The 22,995-nt window shown below is 44.5% G+C and overlaps 1 protein-coding gene across 2 annotated transcripts in view; it reads left to right on the plus strand.

Annotated features, from left to right (window-relative positions):
* Positions 1-2,266: 2,266 nt before the first annotated feature.
* Positions 2,267-22,995, plus strand: part of LOC136430769 (myosin-6-like) — a 30,396-nt gene continuing 9,667 nt past the window's right edge. The window contains exons 1-31 of one of the 2 annotated variants that reach the window (XM_066421673.1): positions 2,267-2,313; positions 5,207-5,435; positions 6,108-6,233; positions 6,768-6,911; positions 7,377-7,533; positions 8,088-8,115; positions 8,441-8,552; positions 9,216-9,308; positions 9,742-9,805; positions 10,154-10,252; positions 10,983-11,035; positions 11,782-11,974; positions 12,641-12,803; positions 13,264-13,369; positions 13,643-13,813; positions 14,356-14,532; positions 14,739-14,874; positions 15,300-15,367; positions 16,169-16,374; positions 16,747-16,904; positions 17,298-17,397; positions 18,027-18,108; positions 19,006-19,179; positions 19,490-19,648; positions 19,871-19,954; positions 20,192-20,281; positions 20,743-20,829; positions 21,127-21,272; positions 21,906-21,996; positions 22,515-22,571; positions 22,740-22,826. In XM_066421673.1, the coding sequence (XP_066277770.1) occupies positions 5,370-5,435; positions 6,108-6,233; positions 6,768-6,911; positions 7,377-7,533; positions 8,088-8,115; positions 8,441-8,552; positions 9,216-9,308; positions 9,742-9,805; positions 10,154-10,252; positions 10,983-11,035; positions 11,782-11,974; positions 12,641-12,803; positions 13,264-13,369; positions 13,643-13,813; positions 14,356-14,532; positions 14,739-14,874; positions 15,300-15,367; positions 16,169-16,374; positions 16,747-16,904; positions 17,298-17,397; positions 18,027-18,108; positions 19,006-19,179; positions 19,490-19,648; positions 19,871-19,954; positions 20,192-20,281; positions 20,743-20,829; positions 21,127-21,272; positions 21,906-21,996; positions 22,515-22,571; positions 22,740-22,826 (3,477 nt within the window). In that variant the 5' untranslated portion in view covers positions 2,267-2,313; positions 5,207-5,369. Of the gene's footprint in view, positions 2,314-5,206; positions 5,436-6,107; positions 6,234-6,767; positions 6,912-7,029; positions 7,060-7,376; positions 7,534-8,087; positions 8,116-8,440; positions 8,553-9,215; positions 9,309-9,741; positions 9,806-10,153; positions 10,253-10,982; positions 11,036-11,781; positions 11,975-12,640; positions 12,804-13,263; positions 13,370-13,642; positions 13,814-14,355; positions 14,533-14,738; positions 14,875-15,299; positions 15,368-16,168; positions 16,375-16,746; positions 16,905-17,297; positions 17,398-18,026; positions 18,109-19,005; positions 19,180-19,489; positions 19,649-19,870; positions 19,955-20,191; positions 20,282-20,742; positions 20,830-21,126; positions 21,273-21,905; positions 21,997-22,514; positions 22,572-22,739; positions 22,827-22,995 lie in introns of those variants that run through there. The other variant, XM_066421684.1, reaches the window with a different exon arrangement.

Raw genomic sequence — 22,995 nt, forward strand, 5'->3', positions numbered from 1 at the left:
TTTGAGAGTACAATTTGGGCATATGGGCCGTCGGCATCCCGTGGACATGAATCGCTCATATTCAATTTCTTAAACTAAAATAAAAGGAAAAGAAGGTCTCCAAGTTCAATTGTAGCATAAATGGAAATGACTCGTATTTGAAATGATGATTCACACCTGTTACAGTTGTGGACAGATTTGTCTAAAAGTGTCGAACACTACATCACCCACGAGATGTGGCCACCTTTCTCTAATGTTACGGTGGACGAACTGTAGGGCTCCCATTGATATACCTGTTTTCAAAAACACATCCTTCAACCGTACTCTGTTTCATCGCTAAACTCAAAACAGAACGGAAAGCTCAGTCAAAAAACATTTTATCAAATTCGAACTACTTGTGCAGGAGTGAATAAAAACTATCATATACATCCTCGTCCGTTTGCCTTTGCGAATGACCAAGTGCCTGATACAAAGAAAATAATAGATAGATAAAGGACAGTGGGAAATAAATAAAGTTCATCGGGTTGACAGCGATGAAGGTCGAGTCGATGTTGCTAAATGGAGGAACCCTTGACATGGGAAACTGGCCCGCGGCCGGTCGTATATGGGAGGTCCCGTATGGGGCAGGACTAGAGTTAGGGCACGGCCGTATGGGGCAGGCCGGGTGGCGTGATATGCAGGTCAAAAGGGCTTTCCAGCTGCTCTGGGCATCAGCCCGCGACGTGGTTACTGACCCTTCCTTGAAACATGGGAAGATTGCGGCCAAGTTCAGTAATTCTTTGTTAACACAGGAGGGGGGATGGGCAACTGAGAGAACCGTGATAAGAAAGCTTAGAGCCTCGGTCCGCGACATGTCCAATGATCCTCCTTCGATATGCATAGGGAAATACAGATTCCAAGAATTCAGTGGTTAGATAGGAGAGCATAATGGCATTGAAGAATCCAAGATTGTCACCTGTCTCGTAAAAGAAGAAAAGACAACTTAAGATAAACTTATATCATTAGTTCACGACAGGTTCAGTGACTCTGGTGTTCAAGCTTGTCAAGAACACGAGAAATTAAATTCTGCTGTAGTACCATAGAAACTCACCAGAAGGTTCATAACTTTGAACTTGTCCTTCGTTTTGCCTACATACCAAATATCATACGGATCCATCCACAACCTCTTGACTTATGTTGTCCACAAATAAACAAACAATGACACATCCAACCAACCAACCAACCAACCAACCAACAAACCAACAAACCAGCAAGCCAGCCAACCAACGAAACCCAGAAAAACGGCACTGAATGTAGGTAATATAACAAAGAGAGAAATGAACCGTATAGGCTTGTACAAAAGCTATTTCCCTATTTTATACACTTACGTACTGTAGAAATATTCATTTTCCTAATGAAACTAGACAAACCTTCCATCGAGAAACATATATGTTCTTTTATCTCTACAATAACTGACAAGCGAGGAGAAGTTGAATTTATCTACATGTATTGATAGTTAGTTTTATTTTGTATCTGTAAACCCTAAACGGCTGACTAAGCTATGGGAGAGAGTGAGTGAGTGAAACCCTATCTGTTCAACATAGTTTGTCCTGTTGTGACCTGTACTTAGCCCAATGTGGCAAGAATGTGCAATAAAGGTCTTCATTCATAACCTTCTTGGCGAAGGTAAACAATATATCACTGAAAAGTATCAACATTTACTAAAATAATTCCATCAGGATGCATAATTCTGAAAACCTGAAAACTACACACGCAAACAGATCTCCAACCAAACGTCCCCCAGTATACTATAATGCGCTCCTGTATAAACTGTGTATACCTGCAGGGTGCTGCACTAGATAACTCTAACACACACTGTTATTTTTCAAAGTGGCGGATTAATGTTACCCGGCAGATTAATTTGATGGAGGTGTAAATGCTCAAGCTAATTAGCATGTAAGAAATGGGCACTCAATGAATCATATCTGAAAGCAGCAGACGACATTGTCTGCTTAAATCAAACGACTGAATATTTAATGAACCTCCGAAGGTCCGATTTTCCAGGGATATAGGGTTACCACCGGAGCTCACCGCGGCTTGTTCGGGCGCCTCGCTATTGTTAGCCGCTGCCCCCCGTGTATGTCTCGCGCCCTCATTCCACCGTCCTTTTGCGGACGAGAAAATGCCGAGAGAAAAAAAGAATTTCGAAAAGTGGAAATTCATCGTGCCCCCTAAACATGGCCGGCACGACCATGACAAGAAAAAGACACGTATTTTTGGAATCTTTGCCCTCTATCATCCCGGTATAAAAAGAGAGGGGTCCCGGCATTCCGTGTACAGCGTTGCAACCGCTAGGTAAGTCCGGTCTGATCAATTTCTACCTTACGTTAGTCTTGTACTCCGGTTGAAAGTATAATTCATGCTGCATTGTAGATATCTGAACTTTGTTCCAACGCATTAGATACACGCGTCGAAGTTTCTGCTGGCCTTTGCACCAGGGCGGCGACATCGCTACGACCACAAATTTGATTTAGCGCTCAACCAATTTCATAGATGAAAAAATTACGCTTTGTGCGTTTGGTTGTCTTTTAAGTCACAATTTTACATGTTGCATGATATTCCAATTCTGAAGTCATGCGTTAAAGAAATCCAATTTAGGTCGCAGCGCAATCGCCGTCTAGTGGAAACGAAACCTTCGGGTTGTATATGATCGAAAATGTCAGTGTATTACGGTACCTGTGTCGGAGTTCAATAGTTCCCCATGTTAGCCATCCTCGCAGATGAACTTTTATCCCACTGCATGTTTTTGGTCGCTTCAGGGTCTAGCATTGTAGTATGAAACGTTCTGATTACGCCTTGCTTCCTGGCTTTATAGTGGAAACTAGTTTATTTTTTATAACTTATTGTATCAAGTCATACAATAGTTGATAAGTACAGTAGGGATATGATTTATAGTGATAACTGATACATTGACTACCGGGTCATTTCGTATGTGATATTGTGAAAAAAATCTGTGTTATTTCGGAAGAGACGTAAAAAGGGGGTCGCGCGATCGAGTAGGTGCATCGAGCGCGTTAAAAAGCAATACAACAGCGTCATTACTCAGATGGGTACCTACTGGCTATACTTCAGATGAACATTGTGTCGCGAAACCTTTGTGCAGTTTCTGAACCATGTTGGTTTCCGCGAAAAGGGGCACAGGAGATGGGGGCTGTCGGGGAAAGGGGGCGTCAGCCGAAGGTAGGGGACGGAAAAACCGCCACTTTAGAAGCATTGTGGGACCCAAAGAGCGCGTTCGGTGGAAACCGCGCAGAGCTATTTGACCAGCTGTAGTATTTTATTATTAGTAACTATGTGTGTATGGAGTCATCATTCAGCCTAGTTAATTACTTTGCACCTATCTCGGTTAGCCTTTAGAGGGGCCTTACAAGTATTCGGCAGCGGCCAGAACTTAGCTTCAAGTTACCATTTAAAAGTAAGGGATCATATATGACGATATGGTTCCGAGCGCGAGCGCTTGCATACCGCTGTGTCGTACCGGGACCAACAGCCTCAGTCAAAGTAGCAATTTTCAAACGTTTTGAAGAAAATCTCTTCGCTTAAATCCTTAATCCCGGCTAATCTCCTCTCGTCAGTGTATATTTGGTGCCGCCGTTGCCCTATTTAGGCAGTGACTGAGTCTCTTTCCTGGGCAAAGGAAATGAAGCTATGAATTTACTACAAAGTAGGCACGCCCCTTGATGACGTAAGGTTGTGACGTACCTGTCCATAAATTGTCCCGGATGTGACGTACCTTACCATACGGAGTTCCGGATATGACGTACCTGTACCGTCCATGTCCCGGAAGTGATGCGCCGGCCGGCGGAATGTTTCGGGCGGTCACACGAAGGTCATCAGCATGGGTCCCGCCCTCGCGACCGGCTGTCCGCGAAATCACACCAAAATGGCTTCCCGGAACGCCGAACGTGACCTTCAGAGCGATCCCGCACCTTCCAGGATGCGGTGTGGGGGTAGCGGGAGGCGTGGCAGCTCGGACATGTATGTAGCAGGGTACGTCTCGCAGATTATGATACAATGTCTTGTAAACAACAGCACATACATCAGCCAAAGATTCCTATGTTTCCCCACTCCTTACCATCAGCGGTGCTCTGTGTGCTGTACTGCGTCGGTTAGGGTGATTGTATTGCATAAGTAAGGACAATGTTGTCGAATGTTTAATACCAAAGATCTAGCTAGCATCTGGAGAATGCTGATTTCTGTCAAATTGTTCTTTGGCAATTTGCGCGGGAAATCTTGGAAAGCGGAGGTTGTGAATTGGGTGTTTATGCTTTCGTTCGAGTCTTGAAAAGCCCGAAGGTGGGATTGTACTACTACATTCATTTTGTAGGCAACAACAACACACGGTCAGAGCAACATCATTCATTTAAATGCTTGGCTGGTAAAAGTGCTGAAGAAAGGTGAAGGGCGGGCATTGACAAACCCTGTTTGAAAACCCCTTTGGTAACCTTGTCTGGGCGCGAACTTTCGCGCGCTTTGGGCTAATCTGAACCAGGCGGTGAAGCTTGGGGGAGCGAGCATTAATGCTGTAGGTTGGGGAGGGGGGGGGGGTGATGTATGCAATCATACTAAGGATGAGAATATATACCAGCCACCTCCGAAAGCCTTCTGGGAGGTTGGCGGGCCAAGTTGTAAGGCTTTTTACGCTGTTTTCTGATCGCTTGCGCGTTCTTATATGGCTGAACTTAGATAGGCTGAACTCGGTACGGCAACCCACCAGGAACATGATAGCAAAAATAGGCAAATGTAATAAAGAATAAATAAATAACGGTGTGAGTCTGCAACTAAGGGTACGGTAGCGAACGAGCACTTATCTTGAAGCAGTGTCCGACCTCTTTAGTGTTGCCATGTGCAACAGGGGCGAGTTCTTCTGGCAACCTTCCATATGAGCGCCTGTAGTACATCAATATTCCGCACGGTGGCGTGGCTCACCGGGCAGAAAGACTGCTGCGCCATGCGCCAGAGAGCGTACAGTATGTTTGTGCAATGGGTACTGGTATGATCTTCCTAGTTCGTCTAGAAATGACAACTTGAGAATCCCCTTCCCCTTTCCTGTTGAATGGGGAATAGGCAAGGAACCGACGGACTCAAACAAGCAAGAAACAGAAGAATATTTAGTATTCCAATTAGTTTTCTTCATTTGTATGACTATCATGTTTTGACATACTTGTTTAAAACCTCTCCTTTGCAGGTCCAAGGCTGTGCAGTGTTCCTTTCCGGGACTCTCCTTCTCGGGAATCTACTTCCTACGTCATCTGTTCTCCGGGAATCTATTCCTACGTCATCAGGTCTCCGGGAATCTGTTCCCTACGTCACCCTTTTGACCAGGAACCACCAGGAGCCCACCACCAACCATGTCCAACCCAACTGCCGACCCGTCCTACATCTACCTGTGGGGAGATGCGGATAAAATGCTCAAGGTAAGCAATTCCGTTTGTTTTTCAGTTTCAATATCATTATGTTTACCTCCACGGGAGGGAAACATATTGTTTTTGCTCCGTTTCTTCTTCTTCTTCTTCATCTTCTTCTTCTTAGTCAATGATCTGGACCAGACGGCTGTCACCATAGTCATTGGTAAAGTGGTGTTTGATTGCATTTTGTATACATGTAGCAAAAGTTGCATCACCTGACAGAGCTAGAGGGGCTGTTCACCATATATATGAGTGTGTTTGAATAAGAATAAACAGACCAGTAGTTTGTTGAGGACCGCATTGTTAGCAGCGACGCCTAACTGCAGTTCAAAGTAAAAAATAACAACAGTCAGAACTGCCTTGAAGATGATGACTGACGGCCATCGAAATGTCGACGCTTGCTTTGTGTTTGTGGTTGTGAATAAAGAACTTTGCTATTTTAACTTACTGAGTCTACTGAGGGCAGATCTGACAGAAAGAGGACTAGGACCATTGCGGACAGAAAGAAAACTGCGGGAGCTAAGGAACCTTTCGGCGAACCGGACAAAGTGGAGAGAGTTGAAGAAGGACTGATTGCAGCTGCAGGGTGTCCAGATCACTGCAGCAGCAGAACACAGTGGACTACTACTACTACGATTTTACATACACGTGATAAAGCATAGTATTTCTCTTTACCCCCAGATCCGTAACGAGCCTTTCGACCCGAAGAAGGCGTGCTTCGTGCCGGACCAGGAGGAGGTGTTCGTCCGCGCCGAGATCCAGTCCATCAAGGACGACATGGTCACGGTCAAGACGGCCAACGGCAAGGTCAGCGCATCTTCGTTACCATAGAAACTGAGAACTGCATTTGAAATCATTCAAATTGAATGTTGTACACCCCATTGACTTATCGAGGCTGATATATTCATGACGTGTTGCGGTTTTGTGCGCACCTAAAGTGATTGACAACACCCCATTATTGATGACATATGATTTTTGTGCGCACTTACGTGATTGAAAACACCTTGTTATTGATGACGCATGACCTTTGTGTTTTTACGCTTATGTAATGAAAATTACCGTTATTGATGACGTTACGGGCGACATGAAGCTAGTGTGTGCAAATAGTAGTTTCTGAAAAAGGCTTTGGGACTACCTTCACTACAGAATCAAACTGTAATCGCCAAAAAAAATTAGACTTACCCATAAGTTCGACTGTTTTTGAAATGAATAAGGAATGAGCAATCCACTGCTTCTGTGACGTCACGTTATGCAGATAGAACTCGTGGCTCGGTGGGCAGTGGATGATACGTTGCAGATAGTCTATGATGCCCGCCGTCTTTACCTACCTTACCTTTGCAGACCGTGACCGTGAAGAACGAGCAGACGCAGCAGATGAACCCGCCCAAGTTCAACCTCATGGAGGACATGGCCAACATGACGTACCTGAACGAGTCGTCCGTGCTGAACAACCTGCGGGAGCGTTACTACAACACCATGATCTATGTACGTACATTACAGTAACACTTCAGCAAGAGTACAGTAACATGCGGGAGCGCTACTATAACACCATGATATATGTACGTACATTACAGTAACACTTCAGTAAGAGTACAGTAACATGCGGGAGCGCTACTACAACACCATGATCTATGTACGTACATTACAGTAACACCTCAGTAATAGTACAGTAGAAGTATAGTAACCTACGGGAGCGCTGCTACATACCATGATCTACGTACAGGCAGCACAGTAGCATTGCAGTAGCACTTCAGTAATAGTACAGTAGAAGTACAGTAACACTTCAGTAATAGTACAGTAACCTGCTTGAGCGCTACTACAACACCATGATCTACGTACGTGCAGCACAGCAGCGTTACAGTAGCACTTCAGTACAGTAAAAGCACAGTGACAGCACAATAGCATTACAGTTGCACTACAGTAACAACATATTTTATAATTCCCTTCCAGACGTACTCTGGCCTGTTCTGCGTGGTGATCAACCCGTACCAGCGGCTGCCCATCTACACGGACTGGGTGGTGTCGCAGTACAAGGGCAAGAGGAAGACTGAGATGCCGCCTCATCTCTTCGCCGTGGCCGATTCTGCCTACAGCAACATGCTGCAAGGTACGCAAGCTGAATGCTTACCTGCCTGCCTAAGTGCCCAGGCCAGTACCTGGCCACTTGCTCTCCAAAAGGTTCCTCCAGGAAGCCCTGCCCCATGCCATAGCCTCTGCTACCCGTATGTTTAATCCAGTGTCACTCTCGATTCGGTCCTTCCATCGCTTATGTGGTCTTCCCCGGGGTCTTGTCTGACGTTAGCAACGGGTCAAAGTGCCCGGCAAACTGACTAGTTGTTACGTTGATGAAGGTTAGACATCCAGGTAATAAGATACGCCAAAAATAGTTACTCTGCCAACTTTCAAAAATTGTATTCAGTTGCTTTAGTAACTATTGGCGTAACAAGATGTTACATTCAATGCAGCAGTGGTGACCAGGCCCCGCCAAATCTGGGGGGAAGTCACATATGGGATGTGTTAGGGCACTGTCCCTGTGTTAATAAACCTCCGGCCATGTGGGCCCAGAGCCAGTCTAAAGTTCATCTCCGTTGTGTGCGGCTGCCTCTCTCTAAGTTTAGTTATCAGTATATAACATATATATCAATTTTTTTTCTATTACAGAGCACGAGAATCAGTCTATGTTGATCACGTAAGGATGTTCTCTCCTTCCTTTGTTCGATTTCTTCCTTGATTCCTATCCATTCTCACGATGGTCAAACTCAAAGATGCCGTTAATAAATATAATTTGGGATGCTACTGCGACAGTTTTCGTGACAATGACTTTCAAAAATAGTGTTTTCTAGAAAGTCTGCTGATTGTTTTCTTGTCAGGTAAAATGTAAATCCTAACTTACAGGAAATGGCAGACATTTGTGATAGCATTTCAGTTCCAAATTCATCGGTGAGAAAATGCATTTTCAGACTTAAACTGTACACAATATTCGCACTTACATGTTTGTACGCTGTGCCGTATAGTGGCGAGTCTGGTGCCGGGAAGACTGAGAACACGAAGAAGGTTATCTCCTACTTCGCCCTGGTCGCTGCCCTGGGCGGTCCCAAGAAGGATGAGGACGGAGGGAAAAAGAAGGTACCGTCAAGTTTCTAATAGCGTACGCACTTTAAAATCTTTTCAAGTCGCAAGCAGTCGTTCAACACGGAGGCTAAAGTCTGGGTGCGTACGTTATAGAGGGTTCTCAAAAGTCGGGAGTCCATCGCAAATCAGGATGAGAGCGCACCCTCACATGCAGTTTGGAATGCTGCCACACCATCAAAGGTTATTAATAAATAGTTAAATAGAAATGTATTTATTATGCCGATTACTAGAAATTACATGGTATACCTTATTCGAAAATACATTACACGCAAATTGTAATGATAATGCAATGCATTGCTGCATACGTAAGGTTGCTGAAAACGCCTACGGACATATTTGGATTCTTCCATATTTATGATTTTTTTGCCATGACACTGTTGCATGATTTGTAAAACCGAGACAAACACCTTGGTGTAGGTGTTTGCACCCACGTGACGATGACGTAAGTACTGTCCGACATACTGGGTGGTTAAGCCTACAAAGTTCGCAGGGGAATTTGAAAATGTAAATGTAATCACATCCACGCAATTATGACACCCTGCATTTGTCAATGATGGGTTTGTATGTTTGACGCTTTCTGGTTGAGACGGCCAACATGCCGGTTGTTACGTCACGCGGAAATGGCTTACGTCACGTGTTTGTGTTGGTTCCACGCAGGCGACTCTGGAGGACCAGGTCGTGCAGACCAACCCCGTCCTCGAGGCCTTCGGTAACGCCAAGACCACCAGGAACAACAACTCCTCCCGTTTCGTGAGTAAACCAGCAGATATGTCTTCGTTTCATATTGTACCTGACATGTTTTCTTTGGCAATATTGGGCATTGTAAACAGTTTTGAACTGTACATGTGTCGTGTCCACTTGGCGCAGTGGTTTGCGCACTCTCACCACATCTAGTTCAAATCCCGTGGAGCCAGCGGCCCGAGGACATGGACACGACTGGAACAGAGTCGCATGGTCCGTCGGATGGGGACGTATAGCCGGCGGCCCCACGTATGAGGGAGCTTCAGGGCGACAAACCTCTGCACGAAAAGAACCCAGCACACTTGTTGAGAAGAGTGGGGTGACTCGGCGCGAGCCGTAGCGAAGCCGCATTGCACGAGTAGCTAACGAAAAAGCGCTGGGTTCGTCCTCAGTCTGAGGATCAACTGCTTTACGTGCCTGATAATTCTGTATCTTTCTGCAGGGTAAATTTATCCGTATTCACTTCGGATCCAACGGGAAGCTGGCGGGTGCCGACATCGAGGGCTGTGAGTATCTGTTACATAGAATCTCAACTGACACAACAAAAAGGAAATCGACTTTCGCACGGTCTACTACAAACGACAAAATAGATCTACTTACTAAAAAATAAAGGCTTACATAGATGTCTTGATACAATCTGATGGGGCTAATCGTTGGTTTCAGTATCTTTTCTAATTGAAAAGCAGTCTTTTATATATTTACATATTTTCGCGTAAATTACGACCGTGCCTAGTATGATCTTTGTGCATCTGTTTTCTGTTACCACCTTGTACAGTAACAAGATTTACACGTGGTCATGTTCTGTATCATTTTTCCCCATGGTCTGGTTTGACTTTGACTTCATATGTTGGCAGATCTGCTCGAGAAGTCTCGTGTGATCTCGCAGCTTCCCGCGGAGCGTGGTTACCACGTCTTCTACCAGCTGCTGTCCCAGGCCTTCCCGCAGAACCTGGGTGAGTACGCGTGAGCAACGCGTGAGCAACACGTGAGCAACACGTGAGCAACACGTGGGCAACACGCGAGCAACACGCGAGCGACGCGGTGGACACGATGGCTCGAATCTTTCAGACGTGTTAGAGGAAATGGGCCTATGTATGGGGTATTTTATTCATCAGAGTATTTGGCTGGTAGTAGGAATACAGATGTGTCCTATTTTGATAACTCGGGTGTATCCCCGTAGCCTGAGTGTAATCCTGTTTCAGTTCCAGGCACTGCCTTCACCAAAGTGAAGGTACAGCCTGGAACTTAAACAGAATGACACTCAGGTTAGAAAACCCGGACATTTAGAGTATGATGGTGCCAGGGGTAAAACCACAGTGGCGCGTAAGCCGGTCCAGGAGGGGGTGGACTCCGTTGTTTTTACCTTATTCCAATACTAATGGTGGCCATTTCCTATGAGTTAAGCTTTACATCTGACCTATGAATGCGAATCACCTGACCATCTGAATATATAAATCGATATTGTTGATCTGCCTTTTGTTATATATATCAATGTTTCAATGCGTTGTCTTGTATGTGAATGTTAAACTCTATGTGACATTTGCATTGTGTTATTGCAACTTCAATGAAATAGGATAAACAAGAAAAATAAAAATAGAAACATCTGACCTAAACTTGCATTATACTAAAAAGTTGCAACTTGATTGTTATTATTTTTAATTTTGATTTTGCTTTGACGTACAGAGCAACTGCTTCTTGCTGGTCATGGAGCGAAGGAGTTCAAGTTCCTGGCTATCGTAAGTTCATTTATTTTAATTTTACAAAGTGTGTAAGTTTACCGTTCAAGAATTATACAACATACGCGTTTTGTTCGGGGTAAACGGCGTACATATTTTTCTGAGGTGATGGCAGAACTGACCGTCGACCGTAATCCGCGTCCAACGAATACCCTCAATTCATTGTGGTGCTGGGCGATTCTGACAAAGAGTATTTTTATTCAGTGACTTACCAACCTGATGAAACTATCACGAATGTATCTGATCTGTGTTACTCCTAGGGTGAGACCACCATCCCCGATTCCCTGTTGCAAGCCTGTAGTATCAGACATGGCCTATAGCCTTTAGGGCCCTGTCACACTTGTGCGTATATTCAAGTGCGCATGAGTTCCGCAGTAACATTTTTTTTGTTTAGATAAATTTTGCGGGGTGGAAGTTGTCTTCTACATTGACCCACCGTTGAGCAGTCTAGTTATCAAACCAAAAAAATTACTTCTCCGGCTGCAAACTTAACCTAAACCAAAAACATATTAATGCGCAACCCATGCGGGCTTGTATATACGCACAAGTGTGACAGGGGCTTGACCGCTGCACACAAAGGAAACAAATGGCATATGCATGTATCTAACCTGTGTTAGTCCTAGGGTGAGACCACTGTCCCGACCTGTAAGCTAGTGATATATCTCTGTAACCTGTGTTACCTTTAGGGTGAGACCACTATATGTATGTGTGATATATCTCTGACGCTGTAACCTGTGCAACTGTAGGGTGAGACCACCATCCCGACCATGGACGACATGGAGGAGATGAAGCTGACCGACGAGGCGTACGACGTGCTGGGCTTCACGGCGGAGGAGAAGTTCAATGTGTACCGCCTGACGTCCGGCATCATGCACTTCGGCAACATGAAGTTCAAGCAGAGGCCGCGCGAGGAGCAGGCAGAGTGCGACGGCACGGAAGGTAAGGCCTAAGGAAAATACTGTGTTTCCGGTTGCGATACTACTAAAAAGGAAGTTCTGCTGCAGTACCAGGGTCACGTACAAGGGGGCCAAAATTCGACCTTCACCTTTGTGTTTCCAATACCCACCCAGTTATTCTGACTACAATATCAAATGCGCCGGCACGGAAGGTAAGACCTAGCTACAAAAGATGTTGTGTTTCTGGTTCGGCCATGTTGATTCGATAATATGGATGACATCCACGCGCCTTAAAAATCAACCATACTGAAAATCGCTGCAAAAGGAGCAAATATATACCGTAAATTGCAAAAAATATCGCTAATATCTAATGTCGTATAATGCCAGAGTCAACTCCAAAGTAAAAGTAGGAAAATGAGAAAGAACAAAAATGAAGAATCTATTGTTCGATATACCTTACTGTGTGTGTTTAATCATTTGTTCAATCCTTCCAACACTTACATTTCATAATGAAAGCAGCTCCTTTTTTTATTTCAATTTTTTTCGCACGCTCGCATCAGTTTTTGGGGTCATCCATATAACCTAATCAACATGGCCTTACGGTACTGAAAAAAGGGTCGGTAGGTAGGAATTCTCTTTTGTTTTTAAGGTTTCGGCATTGGAGTATGCCCCAAACGTATTTGGTGACCCTTTTAATGTGTTTATTTAGCTTCGGAGAAGTGCGCCCATCTCTTCGGCATACCGAGCTCTGAGCTGCAGAAAGGCCTGCTCAAGCCTCGTGTGAAGGTCGGAAACGAGTACGTCACCAAGGGACAGAACTCCGACCAGTGCACATACGCTGTGGGCGCCTTAGCCAAGGCCATCTACAACAGGTACGGAGCTGGGTTGAAATTTCATCAATCCGCTAATGTATCCATTCTTGTATCCTTTAATCCATCCATCAATCCACTCCCTCACCCTGTCACTCAATCACTTACACTCACCCACTCTCACTCACTCACTTACTCACACGCTCCCTTCCTCCCTCACTGACTGACTGACTCCCTTACTCATCGACTCACTCTCACTGACTGACTGACTGACTGACTGACTGACTGACTGACTGACTGACTGACTCACTCACTCACTCACTCACTCACTCTCACACACACACACACACACACACACACACACAAACACACACACACACACACACACACTCACACTCACACACGCACACACTCACACTCAACCACAAACACTCTCTCTCTCTCTCTCTTTCTCACCCATTCCTTACACGTCCTGTGCAAAAGAAATGCCGACAAATGACATTATGCCTTCTTTTTTCCCCAGGTTGTTCTTCTGGCAGATCAAGCGCCTGAACAAGACGCTGATGTCCCCCATGCAGAGGTCCTACTTCATCGGTGTGCTGGACATTGCTGGCTTCGAGATCTTCGATGTGCGTATCCACATAAACACACTTTTCTTAGTTTTAGGACACCAAAAAACAGCAGCCAAACAAATTTTCGACAAACCCTTTGGTCTTTGTCGATAATTCTTATTGCGAAGGCACTGGCATGCCTTTGGACAGATTCTACCTATCTTTCCCCACAGACCCATGTTGAAATCACTTATTTTTATTAAAATAAAACTGTGCGGTCTTGTAGTGGACTGTGGACAGTAGTGAATGCTCCCTAAAATCACACTTGCCTGTAAAATTCTTCCTCCCCAGTTCAACACATTCGAGCAGCTGTGCATCAACTTCACCAACGAGAAGCTGCAGCAGTTCTTCAACCACCACATGTTCGTGCTGGAGCAGGAGGAGTACAAGAAGGAAGGCATCGAATGGGAGTTCATCGACTTCGGCATGGACTTGGAGGCCTGTATCGCTCTCATTGAGAAGGTAAGAACCACAGTCTAGGTTTGCATGAGCTGTAGGAGAGTGAGGGAGTTGCTGGAGAATGCATGAGTTTCACGTGAATCTTTTCTCAATGGAGATGCGGTGACTATATTTGTCATTTTCAGTCAAACATGGTGACATTGCTGTATTTACATGGTAACAATTTCTGAACAGTAGACAGATGTAATTTACTAGGTGTGAACGATTCATTAATGATTAACTGCTTGTTTTTCATGAGCAACAGATGCTACCTAACTCTCAGTGATGTCTTTTGATCAAAGCACTTCGAATACAATCAAAGTTTTGATGGTACATGATAGATATGATGAACAGCATTTGGCGCAACAGCACTTTTAAAAAAAATAGTCTCTCTTGACATGAATGCCTTACTGGTCAAGGTTGACCGATTGTGATTGAACGATTTCACGAACCACCTCTACCTAACCATACCATACTTCGTGAAATATTTTGAAAGTACTACAGAGTACAGCACAAGTACAATATATATGGCGGTCAATGATGAACGTTTTTCCGTGTACACCCAGCCCTTGGGAATCCTGTCTATCCTGGAGGAAGAGTGCATGTTCCCCAAGGCCTCGGACAAGTCGTTCATGTCCAAGCTGTACGACAACCATCTGGGCAAGTCTCCGAACTTCCAGAAGCCCAAGCCTGGCAAGTCCAAGTACGAGTCTCACTTCGCCCTGGCTCACTACGCCGGAACGGTACGACGTTTACCATTATTTTTCTTTTATGCATTTATTTATTCATCTTAAAACATATTGGTAGTCTCTTCAGCCAAAGAAAGGCCTACTTCCAAGAGAGCCCATAAGTTATTGTATCGCCCTCTCTCAATTGCAAGGGGGTGGGCATTGATTCTTATTTTGCTAATTGCATAAAGAAATAAATGGCTTGTTTTTTTTTTTATCAGGTGCCGTACAACGTGAGCAACTGGCTGGAGAAGAACAAGGACCCCATTAACGAGACGGTGGTGCAGTGCTTCCAGAAGTCCAACATGCCGCTCATGGTGCTCATCTTCGAGGACTTCGTCACCGCGGAGTCCGCTGGTGAGTGTAATTTGTATCATTATGTTTCTGTAACTGTATAGCCGGTATATCCGCCCTTCGGCATAGCACGCCAGCTTCTGTATACGTATCTGTATAACCAGTATAACCACCCTTCGGCGTAATACACCAGCTTCTGTATCTGTATAGCCGGCATAACTGCCGTTCGGCATAGCACACCAGCTTCTGTATCTGTTTCTAAAACACATAATACCAAAAATAGGGGGATTCTGAAAATCTTGAAATGTTCGCGGTGATTTTCTTTTCGCAGTCATCACACCGCAAATACAAGTATCGTTTTCAATGTATTGCCAATTACGTCATTGACTCTTTGAAGCTTAACGTCGCAAATTCACTCCTTCTTTTATTCCCTGCCTTCTCGGTTCTGACAATACCAACAAACAACTCTATCATAAATGTGCATACAGGCAAAGGTGGAGGCGGAAAGAAGAGCAAGAAGAGTGCTGCGTTCCAGACGGTGTCCTCTGTGCACAGGGTAAGTATGGGCAGAGCTAAACTACGTACAGAGACATTCAGAACAAGCTGATAGGAGGCCCAAACCTATACAACGCCTTCCTTGCATCCAAAGCAGCACCAAAAGATAAGACCATAGCATGTCCAGTACAAAAGGTAGAAAAAAACGAAATTTTTTGCTGCAGTACCAAGGTCATACACAAGGGCCCTAAACTGGACCTTGACCTCCTCCAAAGACCTACCCACATGCCAAATATCATATCAATCCATCCAGCCGTTCGTAAGTTATACTGACCACAAAAGGAAGACCTTCATTTTCACAGATGTAATAACAGAAATCTCACCAATGCCGACAGTGTTACCGTTTTCATCAGGGTCGAATGACCTGCCACTTAAAGCACGTGACTGCAGGGACACTACGCCAGCAGTTTGCCGAATTTTCTAGGACATTTATCTATTTATTGATTTATTCGATCTAAATCTGCGTAGTTTATTCAACAATAGACGTTGTTGATGGGCCAAGTATATAGGAACATAGGAAAGTTCATAAGTTACATAACAGAAATTGGACGTTCTATACAACAATTCGTAAAGAAATCATGAATAAGGAAATGATATATTTCGTTTTATTTCAGAGCAAAAAACGACTAGCCCATAGTAATGGGCAATACTTTTGTTCTAGACTGGAGGCACATGGCCCCTGGGTTTTCAAGTGAGAAACCCCTCCGGGCGAAACCAAATTATAACGGTCGCCACGTCCGGCCTAAATTCTTCTTATTTTCTTAAGTGATCAGTTTGTGAAATATGTCTTTCGTACGAACAGGAATCGTTGAACAAACTGATGACCACTCTGAAGAACACGTACCCCCACTTCGTGCGCTGCATCATCCCCAACGAGAAGAAGGCGCCGGGCGTGATCGACTCCGTGTTGGTGATGCACCAGCTGACGTGTAACGGCGTGCTGGAGGGCATCAGGATCTGTAGGAAGGGCTTCCCCAACAGGACTCCGTATGCCGAGTTCAAGCAACGGTATGTGATCACGACAGCAAACATGTTATTGTTATACCCTTAGGTTCAGGCGTTACGGCAGGGTTTCCGGCCCAGAACCCAGCGATCCCGGGTTCGAATCCCCTGACGCCACCGATCTTGCGCCCTTGGGAAAAAGGCACTTAACACGACTTTCCTCACTCCGCCCAAGTGTAAAAACGGGTATATTATGTGTGTGGGTCACGACACCAGCAATAGCTGCCTGTGTCCCACGTGTATTGCACTGTTGCAAATAAAACAAAAATGAAATAAAAGTCCCCTGTAGGTACCAGATCTCAATCAATCAATCAATCAATCAATCAAGTAAGCAATCAAGCAATCAAGCAATCAATCAACCTTCCATTCTCCCCGTAGGTACCAGATCCTGGCCCCGGCCGTGTCGTCCTCCGCGTTCATGGAGGCGAAGGAGGCCGCCAGGAAGATTCTGGAGTCTATCAACCTGGAGAAGGCTCGCTACGCCATCGGACACACCAAGGTGTTCTTCAAGGCCGGCACGGTGGGCTACCTGGAAGGTATGATTTTTTTGTTTTGTTTTTACTACTACTGCTTGAATCTAGTCTCAACTAGGCCGGCTGTTGGAAGGATATTTGCCAGGGTTTCATTTGCACGCGGGCGAAATGTGATCTTCACCGTGGGCTGACTCTACTGGCTAATTATTCCCGTAGGGGGGCCTGGTGGAAGCTAGCTTGAATCAACGGGCCGAAGTTTAGCAGCTACCCTTGCTGTATAGGGCTGACGTGCAGCACTGAAGTGGCTGTTCATACTGGTGTTAACATTATGTTTGTCCCTGGGAGTTACAGTGTCTTGTGGCAGAGAGTTATGGAAAGGCTTTTCTGTAGTTGGGAGGAAGGTTTGATAATAGTTAAGTGCACTACTGTAATGTCTTCTCTCCGCTATCTTGATAGACGTTCGAGACGAGCGCTTGAGTCAGATCATCAAGAACATCCAGGCGCGAGCACGGGGCAGGCACATGAGGACCAAGTTCGTCAAGATGGTCGAACAGAGGTACGCTGACATATGCTTTCGTTGGGTTGTAAATTGCATCAGTTACAATGTAAACAATACGATACAGAGTGGTGCCTCATTCAAATGAAGAGGCGTATATCAACGCCACCACTGAAGAAAAGTATGATTCAAGACGTATGACAGAAATATATGACGGGAACGTCCGATATCCAGAACCGAGGAACACAAGTTACATAATTCAGAATCAAAGTTGAACTGCAATTGCCAACACAAAAATTACGTGATGGTAATTCATTTCTCACTTGAGTTGCATGTAGACCTGTCATCCCATGTCTGATGTGTGCACTCACGTGACCGTCCGCCATACTGGACGGTTGATTCAGTGACGTCATCATTACACATACACAATATCAGATAAATCTGTAGGTCGGACTGTCCCAGGTCCGGCCTTCCAGCGTAATACCAGCTTCTTCTATCCTTCTCTGTCCTTCGCCCTCCGCATGCAGTCTAGTCTGCAGTTTAAGCTCTGAAGTAAAGCAAACAAAACCAAAACCTATATCTCACTTGGAAGAATGGGATGAATTTAAATATTAACAGAATGAGATTGTGAAGCCAATGCCTATGCCAATTCACCAATTCACCAAAAAAGCTGTTTTTGTTGTGCTCAGGGAAGCCATGCTGTGTCTCCAGCGCAACATCCGCAAATGGCTCGGACTGCGCAACTGGATGTGGTGGAAGCTGTTCACCAAGGTACGTTTGCGAGTGTCAATGCACTTGTTATGGAGTGCTCTAGATAAATATATCTTTTTTTATGTCATACCCGCCAGAAAAAACACACATTTCAATGCGAAATGCGCCTGAAGTTGAGAGAGGTTTGTGTCCTCGAATAAAAAAATCGTAACAACATTGATTCCAACCTCCGAATCCAGTATTGTAATTTTCGACAGCGGCGCAACCTGCGCACTCGAAATACATTCTACATATTCTATGGAAGCCCGTGTAATACAAGTAGAACCCCGTGTGATCCAGACAATTATCACATGATGCGGTACACCCGTATCGAACGTTGGGTATGATGTGCTAGCCCGTATTGTATCAGTAATTAGGATGTTAAGTTTTATTTTATACCTCCATTTCGTGCTACGTTTAATACTTGTTAACGTACATTGTACCGTGTACAATTGTCGTGCATTAAAGTCCTTTTGTACACCTTTATGCAATGGACGGGTAATTATTGTGTTACCCTAAAAAACTCAACTACTCCCATTGATCGCGTTTTAGATGAACGTGGCAGTACAATACCACCATTATGCTAGAATAAGTTTATTTTCACGTCAGGAAGTCATAAAATTCGTCCCATTTCTTCCTCGTCTGTCCTAGGCTATGCCAAGTAGAAGCAAACAAACTACAATGGGGCATGATGTACAAAGACGTGCACTGATTTGGTTTCAAATTGCAGTCTAATCTTAGTTCTGTCGATTCACAGCCAAGAACAGTCAATATTATCATTGTTAAGTCCTGTCCTGTCCAGATCATATTTTAGATGAACTTGGCAGTACAATCCCACCATTATGCTGAATTAAGATTGTTTTCAAGTAATGGAATTCGTCAAATTTCTTCCCCGCCATGTCCTTCTGTCCTGCGCAGATCAAGCCCATGCTGCAGGGCGCACGCGCGGAGGAGGAGCTGAAGAAGAAGCTGGAGGACCTTGAGGTGATCGTGGAGAAGGCGGAGAAGGAGGAGAAACTCCGGAAGGAGCTGGAGCAGAAGCTGAACGCCCTCAGCAACGAGAAGAACGACCTCGTCATCCAGCTGCAAGCCGTGAGTCCAGGTTTTTTAAATTAATTTTATTAAAAGAAAAGAACTTTTTTTTTTATTCAAAGAAAGGACGAAGACAAAGTGACGGCAGGTTCAATTTGTACACAACTTATATTCTCGGTGCCACTTGAACATGGTGGAAAATAGAATATTTAACAAGGAGAGGAACGTTAAAATCCCGGACAAAACTACCCCTCTCGATCGAAGCCTCTGCTTGGAGAATAGACTTGCGTAGCTAAAATGATTTTACAGTTGATATCCGAAGCTTAGAGCAAACTGCCACGCAGAATTAAAAGTTGTTTACCGTCGTCAGGAGCAAGACGTGGTGTCGGACTCGGAGGAGCGGAACGCCATGCTGATCAAGAGCAAGGCTGACCTTGACGCGCAGCTGGAGGAGGTCAAGGAAAACCTGGAGGAGGCGGAGGAGAACAACCAGCAGCTCAACCACACCCGCCGCAAGCTCGAGAACGAGGTAAGCCTTACCTTAGACCCTAGATCCTCCCAGAACAGAGGTTTTAAATTTGTGCTGCTACTTCGATTTCGTCATTTGGAATCCCATTCCCTCACTCGTACTGTAGCACCGTGTTCCTGGTGTAGTTGGGTTTCCCTTTCGGGAGATCCTGTGTAGTTTTGTTGCATTTAGATCTATTTTATAAACAGAAAGGTAGAAATAACTACATTATTAACCTTACAGGTGAGCGAGCTGAAGAAGGATGTCGAAGATCTTGAGAGGAACCTGGCCCGTTCGGAGAAGGACAAACGCGCCGTGGAGGACAAGGTAAGACTGTTATAGAATCAACGGTTCAATACTTGTCATTCAGTAATTATCTCGCTGAGAACTACACCCGAATTACGTCCTTATTACAGAGGATATACAGTTTCTCGGACATGCTCAGAATGTAATTTTTCATTGCTGAATTGAAGTCCCATAACTGCAATGCTTTCGTATCTTGGCTGGATTGAAATGAATATGAGAATACAAACAACATCCAATCCCCCCCCCCCTTATTTTCAGGTTCGTATTATGGGCGAAGAGATTGCTGACATGGACAACACCATCAAGCGCCTGACCCGAGAGAAGAAGAAACTCGAGGAAGTCCAAGCTGTGAGTTTACATCAAATGTAGACCTGTGGATCGTAGATAGTAACTCGGTTCTTCTGTACACAACCGTTACAGCTTTTTGCTATTTATATGTCTTTTAGACAGGTACATCTGTAGGGTGTATGGTGTCCTTGCCATACAAGTATCCTGTAGAAAAACTTTCCTTCTAGGACGTCATTCACCGAATATTCAGATTCAGATTCAACATTTTTTGTGATAGGCATGGCATGTGGCATATATATATATAAAAAGACAATATGCACATAAATTGCCCTTCTATTTACATAAAATCATTTAACATTGATGCCCGACTCATGCAACATAGATGCTTAATTACATAAAGTTTTAAGATTTTAGATTAGATAGGAAATCATTTACATCAAGATAAAAGGCAAGTTAAATCCGTTTATTGGATGATAAGATGTCCACCATGTGTAAGCTAACTTCTTCCTTTCGGGTTTCAGCAAACTCTGGACGACCTGCAGTCGGAGGAAGACAAGACCAACCACTTGAACAAGCTCAAGATCAAGCTGGAGCAGCAGATCGAGGAGGTACGCCTTGGGTTAGCTCTTTATCATACAATTGGCAGACTTAACAGTCTGAATTTTGTATTTAAAAAGGATAGCTCCATAACATTCAAAAACACAATAACTATCATATCATTGTTTAAATACTAAAAGGCATTAGATTTTACACAACTTCCCTATATATCTACGGATGTGGTTGCAATACATTTAATTTAATTCAAACACTTTTAACCTTTAGCACACTGAAGTAGCCGTTAGTTTGGCACCCAATTCCCTATTAGGCAGCAGGAAGAAGGTTAACAAACGTCTGTTTCTCGTCAGATCCAAGACATGCTGGACGCGGAGAAGAAGATTCGTTCTGACGCGGAGAGGGCGAAGAAGAAGCTGGAGGCGGACCTGAAGCAGGCTCTGGACAGTCTCGGCGAGCTGGAGAGGCTCAAAGTGGAGCACGAGGAGAAGCTCAAGAAGTACGGAAAATATTTGGTTGTTTCAAGGAGGTTAAAATCAGATTTTAACCTCCTTGGTTGGTGATAGTTATAAATTTACATGCTGATTCCGTACACACAGTAGAGCGCTTACCAACAAGCTTTTGATCTGTCCTCCTTGGTTGTTTATAGTTATAGATTTGCACGCTGATACCGTACACAAAGTAAAGTGCTTACCAACAAGCTTTTGATCAGTCCTCGGGTCCCTCTCAAGTTGATTTGACCCGAAGCTTACGTTACTTGACCTGAGCGGAGGAGTAACGTCAGCAACTGGGAAAAATGCCCGGCAGGTATTGACCCCCGTCTGTTGAGGGATGGCCGATGGGCCATAAAGTACATTGCCCCTTTCATTCCTCCTTTGGGTATTTGTTTCTTAGAAATACATTTGCGAAGACGTGCACGTCACTTTTCTTTCTCAAGAGGAGAAACACAAGAAGTACGTTTCAGTATGATTTTTTTTACATAGTCTTACTCTGTTAGAAAGTCGTCTGAAGTTAAACTTTGGTAAACACAATGTAGGGCATGATTTGCACGGAGCTAGCGACATTCACGAACGCTCTCCTACATATGTGTGTGTGGATTCAGAATGTACTAAACGCTCCTCGGTTTCCGCAGACGCGACTTCGAGCTGAGCGCGGTTCAGAACAGGCTGGAGGACGAGCTGAGCATGGTCGCGCAGCTGCAGAAGAAGATCAAGGAGCTCACGGTACGGTCTTATCGATGAACGGTAGCTCTTCTTCTACATCTACATGTACACAATACTAGTCAAGACAAGACCCCGCATGGGGCATAGCGTCTAGGACAAAAGTAGAGGCCTTACCCGGTGGTGGTGGTGCGATTGTTTCGACATTAATAATAGCCTTTAGCTAGTTGTTAGCAACCCTGACATTTTTATATCATAGCTACATGTAACAACGTGTGCATACTGTACCTATCAATAAATAAATGCCGCTGAACGGTGAAAGAGGTCATCATAGATAAATAATAGAACACAACAGAGCATCCTGGACATATATGTCTACAGCAGCCACACGACAGCGCCTGATGGCCGCCGATGATTGATTGACGTAGATACAGACTAGACGATCTTGTTCGAATTAATGATTAGGATTTTCAGCAATCCGATGTCCTCGGGATTGAAACGAGTTATACATGTTAATCACGAATGATAAAAAGACTAGACGATTTGAGCAACTGGTGATGCTATCAATCGTTCCTTTTCAGGGCCGCACGGAAGAGCTCGAGGAAGAGCTTGAAAATGAGAGGAACGCCAGGGCCAAGGTAACGTTTCTCTTACGGTGGATTTTTGTGGATTGAAAATGCCAGAGTTTGTTTCCTCTAGCTCTGTTAATGTACGTCACTCTGTTTAAGTTACATTTGCCTCACATGTTGAGGTTTGCACCACTGGTATTGCTACTAACACATACATATTCTTGTACCCTCTGTTAGGTGGAGAAGTCTCGCAACGACATCTCGCGAGAGTTGGACGACCTGGGAGACCGTCTGGAAGAGAGTACCGGGCAGACGATTCAACAGGTGAACCCATACATACATTTTTGGTCTACCAACGGCATTGTGGAACGGAGCTTATACAATTGATATGAATGATAAAGTTAAATGATATCATCAGGTATATTTATCCATGTGATGAAACGAAAAAAAAAAAACTGAAGCAATGCTCAACCGCAACCCACAAATGTCTCTA

This window comes from Branchiostoma lanceolatum, chromosome 1 (genome assembly GCF_035083965.1).
Source record: "Branchiostoma lanceolatum isolate klBraLanc5 chromosome 1, klBraLanc5.hap2, whole genome shotgun sequence".
Lineage (NCBI taxonomy): Eukaryota > Metazoa > Chordata > Leptocardii > Amphioxiformes > Branchiostomatidae > Branchiostoma > Branchiostoma lanceolatum.